The sequence below is a fragment of the Eutrigla gurnardus genome, assembly GCF_963514095.1.
Source record: "Eutrigla gurnardus genome assembly, chromosome: 1".
Lineage (NCBI taxonomy): Eukaryota > Metazoa > Chordata > Actinopteri > Perciformes > Triglidae > Eutrigla > Eutrigla gurnardus.
The window spans coordinates 15,286,375-15,296,635 of record NC_139915.1 but is presented as its reverse complement, the minus strand read 5'-3'; the positions used below and the strand labels follow the sequence as shown (position 1 = coordinate 15,296,635).

The 10,261-nt window shown below is 42.4% G+C and overlaps 1 protein-coding gene across 1 annotated transcript in view; it reads right to left on the bottom strand.

Moving 5' to 3' along the window:
* Nucleotides 1-1,339: 1,339 nt before the first annotated feature.
* The window catches only part of LOC311010473 (uncharacterized protein), a gene marked incomplete at its 3' end in the record, with an annotated part of 28,804 nt that continues 19,882 nt past the window's right edge, over nt 1,340-10,261 (bottom strand). The window contains exon 6 of the mRNA XM_084004983.1: nt 1,340-1,470. Within this exon, the coding sequence (XP_083861109.1) occupies nt 1,340-1,470 (131 nt within the window). The remainder of the gene's footprint in view (nt 1,471-10,261) is intronic.

Below are 10,261 nucleotides of genomic sequence, written 5' to 3'. Positions count from 1 at the left end.
CCTACCACTGTTGTGTGGTTGGTGCGCTTTTGATATTTGAAAAAGCAACATTTCAACCTGAATATCATTATCATACCATCCTCCCACAGAGAACACAGCATCATTCTTAGATTTAGGGAACGCCCCGATACAACACATCTTTTGTTCAAGTTATTCACTATAGTTCTTTAAACTTAATCATGTGTTTATTGCTGTTGTTAGGGCCGCAACCGCGCCCGCCCCCTTTTGTGTGGCTCGCGTGTGTGTGCGTTTGGAGTGCGTCCTCTCATTACAGGTGACGAATGGGGTACTGCCTGGAGGGAGCGAGTGGCCAATCGGCGCGGAGCATGTCCGCCGACAGAAACGTTCAAGAAGCCTGCTGGTGCGGTAGTGGAGAAGCCGGCTTGAGAGAGAGACGTTTGTCTGTGCATCAGGGAATTGTATGTTGTGAATAGTGGCACTCGTAGACTGGGCTAGGTATTGCTGTGGTTGGTTATTGTTGTATGTAGAAGCACACTAGACGTAGGTTGTTCGTTGTTAGTCACACTAGGTTAGGGGTGCTGTTTGGTTGTGTTTTGGTTTGGATAGTTAGGGGAGCAAGGTAGATTTTACTTTGATTTTGTTTCACCAAGAAGGCACGCAGTTGGCGGAGTGGTTTAAGCGCATACCATGTACAAACGTACATACGCAGCCGACCCCGGTTCGAATCCCGGCCGGTGGTCCTTTGCTGCATGTCACATCCCCTCTCTCTCCTCATGTTTCCGATCTATCCACTGCTAATAAAGGGCGTCTATGCCTCAAAAAAATCTTTAAAAAAAAAACCTCTAAGTTAGAGTCTCTTTCTGTTTTCCTTGTTTATTGATTTAAACAGCATCTGTCGGCCCTTCTCAGTTGCTTCATTTATTGTTTCCCAATTTTATTCATTTTGTTAATAAATAACTTTTGGAACCACTCACAACTTGTTTTATGTTGCCTCCCTTTTCCCTACATGAGCCGGGTCGTAACAGCTGTCACCATGACGACAAAGCATCCTTAACCGAAGTTGTCATTTCAAGCCAAACCACGATGGTTCCCTAAACCTTGTCTAAGTGCCTGAACCTGCCAACCAAATCCATTCTTCAACAGGGATTTGTAACGGTTGTGGAAAACACAGAAACTACAAATCTTTTTTATTTTATCTGGAGGACATGTACGTGCAGTATATATCAGCTCAACATTACTGTGATTAACTTTTTCATTGTTGATTTAATGCTGACGCCTCTTTGAGATCCATAAGTAAAATCGTCAGCGAGCAGTTTATTTCTAAATAATTATCCTGAATGCTCCTCATCTGTGCCACCAGGTTGGATTCTGCACAGCATTAGGCGTCATGATGCAGGTTCTCAAGAAACTCCTTCAGCACAGAGTCCAGCAGGGCAGCGAACAGAGATACTGCCATCTTGAACATGCAGTCGGAGCTCCAGGGGGCCAGGAGCAGAGCATTGTGCCCCACTAAGGGCATACACCAACACCACACGGCTAGAGGCCAAGGTTGTATTGCTGGGACCAATAGAGGGAAGGGAGAACCAGAACCAGCACTGTGTAGGGCAACTCAGACCCTGTTCCAGCAAAATGAGAGGTTTTCTAAAGGCAGTCTACTTTTCTCAGTGGGGGCTGCCAAAATAAGCAGACATTTAAAGTTACTTGAAGTAGATTTAAGAAAATTTGTACATTATTAAAAAACTGGAAAGAGTGATAACGGCTTGCTGATTTTAAGCTGTCTGCATTCTGTTTTGTTTTTTTCAGAAAGCACAGGGAAAAAAACGAACAGGAAGAGAAATGAGAGATGCCTCAGCGCAGCCTGAGTTAGATGTGAGCGCGTACGAGCCAACAGAGTGTTGAGAATCCCTCTCTTCTCACGGCCCAGAATTGAGACTGACATCTTATATTTTCCATTGAATTACACCTCATCTGAAATTCACTTTGAACAGTTTGAAATCTTAACTTCCTCCTTGGCATGGCATTACATCTCCGAAAAATAAATAAATCAGGCAATAGCAATCATTTTACCCGAACAGTCTTGATCTGTCAATCATCTGATCTGAAGACACACAAATGCGCTGAGTGAAGAAAATCAAAATGAAGGAAATAGGATAAAATGTACATCAGTTATTCATCACAAACTAGTTCAACCAAAGTCAGATTTTCTCCTCTTTCTTCCTCGCAGCTAAGTGCAAATACTGACACATGTACTTCAAGGCTCCCCACTGCATTTTCAAAGAAGGGATCTGGCTTTATTAAAAATTCATAAGGTCATATTAATTAGAGACAGAGTATTTTTTTTTTCTTGCATGAGAGCAATGAAGAAATCAAGAAAAAAAAAAAGGAGGCCCGGAGGATCGTTTTGATTCGGCTGGCCTCAAAATGAATGGAGAAGGTGAAAGGCACAAGGCTAAAACACGTGCTTTGTTCTGAGGCCAGTCTCTTTGTTCATCAACCCCACCACTAATTTGTACACCCGCCCCCACCTCACACACACACACACACACACACACACACACACACACACTCCTCAGCCGTATTTCTCCTTTATTGTATATTCTTTTTTAGTTGAGTGCCGCTGATTTGAAATGCTAATTTAACATATTTTTAATGTATTCACTCGGCTCATCAAGGCAGGCTCATATATCAAAGTGTCCAAAGTTGTATTGATGTCGGATATCAAAGAGGTGATTACTTTGTAATATCCAGATTTTTTTTTGCTGTTAATTGTCCTCGTCCTGGTCCTAAAATCATTTCCGGAGAAATAACACATGCAGCAGACATGTGGGACTGTTTATTTTTACATCTTCTTTTTCAAAAAGAGCGCAGGATGAACAGCTGCTAATAATCGGATCATCATTTTCTCATCCCAGACTGTATCAGTTTTTATCCCAATTTTGTCTTTTCATGTTAAAACTTAACGATTACACGTTAGCGATGCGCAGAAGCCCTCGTTAATGCCTGAGAGGCTTGCAAAGAAACAAGCAAACACTCGTGCTTCCTCTCGTATCTTGTCACTGCCTTGTACAGTACATGTGTGGACTCACACACGCAGATATTTACACAGCACACACAGCCTGTCAGCAGGTAAAAACACTGTGTACATGTGAAGTGTGTGTGCACGTCAAATCTGCGAAACAACAAAAGATGAGCTATAAAATACATGAAAGGAAATAATTCATTAACAGCCTACTTTACATTTTTCTCCCCCCCCCCCCTTTCCCACTAATTAGACAAAAAAAATAAATAAGAATAGCTACACTTCTATTTCAAACAGAGATGAGAATAATAATGCTGATGGTAAAATACTCATAACAGCGCTGTGTTCTTGATATCAAAAGGCACCATCATGGTGTGTGTGTGTGTGTGTGTGAGGGGGGGGGGGGGACAATGAGCCATCAGAGAATCCTTTCTTTTCTTTTAATTTTAATTTTTATGGGTCCTTCCTTTGCGATGGCGGCAATGATCCCCCCACCCCCATTTCTCTCTGTGTGTCTGATGTAGCTAATGCCATTAACTCTCCCTGCCACTTTCCAGGTCACTAATTCTTCAGCTCTGAGTTCATTGTGCCCAGACCGCAGTGCTGTCTCCATAACGAGGTTATTTCTGGGTTATTACCTTCCTCTATGATACGGCACCTGATGGGAGGCAAAATTGATATAAATCAAAAAACGGTCTGCAATGAAAATTGAAATATTTGCTAATTTCCGCTCCCTACCTTCTTCTAGTCTGCAATTTCAGGAAAACAAACAGGTTGGACTCTTTTATTCCATATAAAGCTGGTATGAACATGTATATTGTATGCATCTGGATATTAGGTTTTTGCATTTACACCTTGATTCTGCCTTCATTATGACCGGACCTTAAAGCTACAGCAATGTATAAGTAGAAACCATTTTGTTAAACATGTTGAAATGGTCCTTACATGCCAACAACAATCAATAGATCACATGCGCTGACAAAACACATACAACGGTCTGGTAACATTAATAATAATAATTTCATGAAGCCCGAAGGATTGGGTTACCTTGATGGGCTACCTGTTGTTCAACCTACCTACATGTCTACCGGTCTACCTGTGCTTCACTGGAGTCTTTCGCAAGCTGTTAGCTTGACAACTATAAGTGCTAACATGTCCGTTGTTTACAATCGGATGATAATTTGGGGCGAGGGAATCTGGTGGGAGGCCTGAAGTTAAGGGCAGATGGTGTTTCTGAATTCAGAATCATCTAGCTTGGAGCTAGCGGTGCCACTGTCAGAGGTTTTCAGTTTGATGCTTTCAAAATATTTTGCACTCTTGCAGACTTCTCTGATGGTGACCTCAGGTGATGGTAGTTGACCATTCTGGATCTTCAGACACTTGGGGGCGTAGCAAGAACCTGTAAGTGCAACACTGATGATTAACTTTGAAGTAAATGAGAGAAATGTGTTAGCAAACAAATGTTTATTTACGCATCCAGCCAATATTAAGAAGCAACATTAGCTAGCTATCTAGAGTTGCGCTTATGAACCAATATGTATTAATATTTACTCAACAATATTCAATATATAGCTTTGTCTTTGGTCTCTCAAACTCCTCAAGGAAATGTCTGTATCTTTAGATGTTTAATGCTCCACTGTGTTCACTGTCTGCTTTTTAGGCTGGGCAGGAATTGTAAAGAGGGTTTTGGGTGCCCACTGCAACCAAAACAATCCTTTTGAGAGAGGAAAGATACCACAAGCAGTCAAGATACTGGAACATTTTGTAGAGCTGAGAGGAACTGCTGAGTCTGGTGATATTTTGCTACTAGGAGCAACCAATTTCACATACATGTAGTCAGTAGTGATTCATTGTCAGTATAATCTTACCTCTCCAATGGAGAGTCCCGGGACAGAGGATGTTGTTCGCTGTACATGTTGTTAAACCCTCTGAGGCAAATTTGTGATTTTTGGCTCTATAAATAAAATGTAATTGAATATAATATCATACCCATCTTCAACCGCTTATCCGGTGTCGGGTCGTGGGGGCAGCAGCTTTAGCAGGGGACCCAAAACTTCCCTTTCCCGGGCCACATCAGCCAACTCTGACTGGGGGATCCCGAGGCGTTCCCAGGCCAGTGTGGAGATATAATTTCTCCACCTAGTCCTGGGTCTTCCCCGTGGCCTCCTCCCAGCTGGTCGTGCCTGAAACATCTCCCTAGGGAGGCGTGCAGGGGACATCCTTACCAGATGCCCGAACCACCTCAGCGCTCTCCTTTCGATGCAAAGGCTCTTCTCCCGAGTCCCTCACGTATGACTGAGCTTCTCACCCTATCTCTAAGGGAGTAGCCAGCCACCCTCCTGAGGAAACCCATTTCGGTAGCTTGTGCCCGCGCTCTAGTTCTTTCGGTCATGACCCATCCCTCATGACCATAGGTGAGAGTAGGAACGATGATTGACTGGTAGATTGAGAGCAAATATAATATAATAAATCATATTTTGTTTGCTTTGAAAGCTAATACCAATCATTTTAAACATGGTGCCTGTTTTTTTAGTCCGTCAATGTGATGGTTGCTCCACGCATATGGCAAAATTTCACTGCAACATACACTCAACAAAAATATAAACGCAACACTTTTGTTTTTGCTCCCATTTTTCATGAGATGGACTTAAAGATCTAAAATTCATTCCAGATACACAATATTACCATTTCTCTCAACATTGTTCACAAATCAGTCTAAATGTGTGATAGTGAGCAACAATGGGCCTCAGGATCTCATCACGGTATCTCTGTGCATTCAAAATGCCATCAATAAAATGCACCTGTGTTCTTCGTCCATAACAGATGCCTGCCCATACCATAACCCCACCACCACCATGGGCCACTCGATCCACAACATTGACATCAGCAAAGCGCTCACCCACACAACGCCACACACGCTGTCTGCCATCTGCCCTGAACAATGTAAACCGAGATTCATCCGTGAAGAGAACACCTCTCCAACGTGCCAGACGCCATCGAATGTGAGCATTTGCCCACTCAAGTCTGTTACGGCGACGAGCTGGAGTCAGGTCAAGACCCTGATGAGGACGACGAGCATGCAGTTGAGCTTCCCTGAGACGGTTTCTGACAGTTTGTGCAGAAATTGTTTGGTTATGCAAACCAATTGTTTCAGCAGCTGTCTGAGTGGCTGGTCTCAGACGATCTTGGAGGTGAACCTGCTGGATGTGGAGGTCCTGGGCTGGTGTGGTTACATGTGGTCTGCGGTTGTGAGGCCGGTTGGATGTACTGCCATATTCTCTGAAACGCCTTTGGAGACGGCTTATGGTGGAGAAATGAACATTCAATGCACGAGCAACAGATCTGGTTGACATTCCTGCTGTCAGCATGCCAATTGCACGCTCCCTCAATGCTTGTGGCATCTGTGGCATTTTGCTGTGAGACAAAACTGCACATTTCAGAGTGGCCTTTTATTGTGGGCAGTATAAGGTACACCTGTGCACTAATCATGATGTCAGATCAGCATCTTGATGTGGCACACCTGTGAGGTGGGATGGATTATCTCAGCAAAGCAGAAGTGCTCACTATCACACATTTAGACAGATTTGTGAAAAATGTTGGAGAGAAATGGTAATATTGTGTATCTGGAATGAATTTTAGATCTTTAAGTCCATCTCATGAAAAATGGGAGCAAAAACAAAAGTGTTGCGTTTATATTTTTGTTGAGTGTATATTAAATCCTCAGTTGCCCTTGGGGGGAAATTATGATCTGCTGTGCAGAGTTTAGTGTTTCCTTTTGGGTAGTCATGAGGTCAGAGTCTAGATGCCAAAGATTAACGCTACATAGTGTCATATAATAATTTATCCCAGGTGCGTTGGCTAACTGTAATAAAGTAATGCAGCAATTTTCCAAATTTTACTTCTGAAAAAAAAAGCAATTTACGGAGAAAAATGTATTTTTTCCTTAAGCAGATTAGACATTCAAATACAGATTGCTACTTTACACTGGGTGCAAATGCAGTTCTCAATACAGGACTTTCACTCAGTAGACGGCTGTTCGTGTCACATGTGAAACAAAGTAAATTATATTCTGCCATAGTATAGTTGCAAAACTTCTGGACATTACTAATGTGCAGTCATTTTACATAACAAACTTATTTGAACCCAAACAGAGATCCTTTCAAAAACAAGTGGTTTTGTTGTGTATATGTAAACCTAAAATCTAAGTAAACATTCAACACATTTATGTGACGAGCGGAAACTGTCACTCTGTCACTGAGGCATCCAAAATCCGATGCTAGAGGGGTATATAGAGGGTCATACTGAAGCGTAAGGCCACTAACCAATCATCGGTATTTGACAAGCATGTTTTTTCCTGTAACACCACTGGTTGGGTTTCAGTTATACATCAACAGGCAGGATGTGAGTAAGGAGGGGTTGCAAAAAACGTGGCATTTTTCTCTTTCTCTCTTTTTTTTTTTTTGCCCTTGCAGTCCCATTTTCAATTATCCTGTTGGGGGAAGGCAGACTCAGATTCCCAGACGATCCCATTTCCAAGAGCTAGGCGAGGTGTGAATGTGAGTGCACGGGAGCAGAAGAGTGGCTGTCGGAGAGAAAGGGACTGGCATTTGACTCTGCTGAATAAGCCCAAGGTGTGCAGTCTGCCAGGTTAGAGAGGTTACGGATGGGAGGGGAAGAGGAAGAAGGAGAGGGCTGTGTACTGTATGGTATGTGGGTGTTAATGAGGGATGTGAGGCGTACAGCGAAAAAGGTAAAGGAGGACAGGGAGAAAGGGAGGGATGGAGTGATCTAGGTTCCAACCTTGCTCATTATGGTCCGTCTCATTGAGAGGTGAAATGAGGCTTGCTGATGGCTCAGTGTGGAAGGTGTCATCCCTGTCCAATCATGACAGAAAAAAAAACCTTCATCAACTCCATTAACAATACTCAAGCACTCTTCAGTGTTCGTTTGAGTGTCATCCAAATGTCAGTGAAAAGGATAAAGCAATATTAGCATCAAGGTAACATCTTTTTTTGAGCGCGACTGAGAGAAAACATCTGCAGCAACAAGTCATTTGGATACATTGTCACAGATGTGTTGTTTGTGGCATTTAATGAATGAATTTGCCCTTTCTGATTCGCCTGTACAATGTGATGTTCTTATCAGGCCCTACCACGACAGGAAAGAGGGTGACATTCAACACGAAAGCCTGTCTGGACTTAAACCGGGGACGTTGCAGTTACAACCGTGCCTGACACCTCTGCTCTTTTTAACTTTGCGGTGGAATAGAGACACTTGACAGATGTGGCAGTATGTCGACAGTAGAGGAAGGAGGTAATCACAACATCTGTTTCCATGACTTTTTTATTGCATCTTCTACCTCTTCGCTTGTGTTTTAGTGGTTCCAATAAAGTTCTTTTAATGCAACATGAACATTACAACAGTATACTACGTCACTTGTTACATGCATAGTGTCTTTTCCAAAAAAAGATCTTCAGGAAAACATGGACAGTATACAGCCTTACACAACATACATGCCGATGGCACAGCCAATTTAGGATTCAGTTTCTTGCCCAAGGACATTTCGACATGTAGACTGTGATTCGAAATGCCAATCTTTCGATTGGAGGACGACTTGCTCTACCTCTACCCACAGCCGGTCCATTTCATTTGGTATCAGACCCAAACATTTGGTATTTGACGAGGTGAGAGCGAGAACTGTTATAGAGTTTATATATTATAAGCTGAGGTTTGAATGACAGGTCCCTCAGGCTTCCCTTAAATAAAAATGGTTTACCAGCTGTATATTTACTTTTTTCGATGTAACTTCTCTGCTCCTTGGCACTTGGCTGGAAACCAATAACCTGCTTGCATGTACAAAAAGGCACATATACACACACAGACTGATATGCAACTTGCTGACATTTGAAAGACACTAAATTAATAGGATGGAATATATGACAGTAGGGCTGAACGATTTTAGGAAAAGATCTAATTGCGATTTTTCTGGCAGATATTGCGATTTCGATTTGATTCACGATTTCCTTCAAATCAAGCTTCAGTGCAATATTCACAATGTACAGTAACATTAAATTGAATGCTATTAATCTAATGCAAGGATGAAAACTAAAAAATTGCTTCCAAGTGAATTTATTAACAAGGAACATGCATGTTCATTTTTTAAAGTCCTTGACCAATGGCAGTTATTACAAATGAACTAAAAGAGCCATCTTTGACTGTCTTAACTTAAATTTTTTTTGCAAAAATCCTTAACTGTAATAATTTAATTGTAAATCAAATACAAAAACTGTTATTGAAATAAAATGACCCTTCTAAAAAATATGTCAGAAATTAAAATAGGTGGGTCATTCATTTATGGCTTACCACTTTTTCTTTACACTCCGCGTATAGCTGCGGGACGGCAACCTGTTAGAGGTCGGTGCGGGAGGGAATCGTATATCTGTCCAGCGTGCGGAGGAGGTTTTTAAATCTGTCTTTCCGGTGTCTTCCGCTGCTCTTATCATACGGAGTTACACTGGCAAAAGATGCTGTAATTGTAGTCTGTTTGCTACAGTGGGCCTGATCATCACCGGACTTTTCACCGGACTTTTTCGTCATGCACGCGTCATGCAAATGTCTGTGGTGATTTTTCAAGTGCCGGCGTTGTGCCGTAATCAGCGCCCCTGCCGTGAAATGCACCCTCTCGCGGGAGATTATATCACCGGTGGATGTTGCAACTTTAGCGCGACAGGTTTTTCACAGTACCCGTTTCTGGTGCACGTCTGCAGCCTCAAACCAGAAATACTCCCAATGACGGACGGGCTGTTTTTCTTGGCGATTAAATCCCCTAACTCCGCTTCTGGTCCAGTTGAAGTAATTTCTGACTAATTAGCCTACAAATAGGAGCAGGTTAATACTGATTGGTTAGCGTGACCTGTTCATGAGTAGTCTGATTGGTGAGCTTGGCAGGATGGTCGGGAGACGGCATGTGTAAAATAGTTGACAACAGATCCTGGGTGAGTCAGGAGCACTGCAAAAACCGCAGCTTTGGCGATCACATGATCGCGTTGTCTGAAATCGCAATTTCGGTCAGAAAACGATAAATCGTTCAGCCCTATATGACAGTTCTGTGAATATACTTCATATATGTGTATATGAAGTGTCTGACTTCAACTGAAATCATTCACACTTCATACCGGTATATTAGCTACAGTTTGAACAAGCAAGTCCACAGAAAAATAATGGTACTTATCCCCAAACAGATACTTCGAATGTGGACATTTCAAGCGGACAAGCTTTATC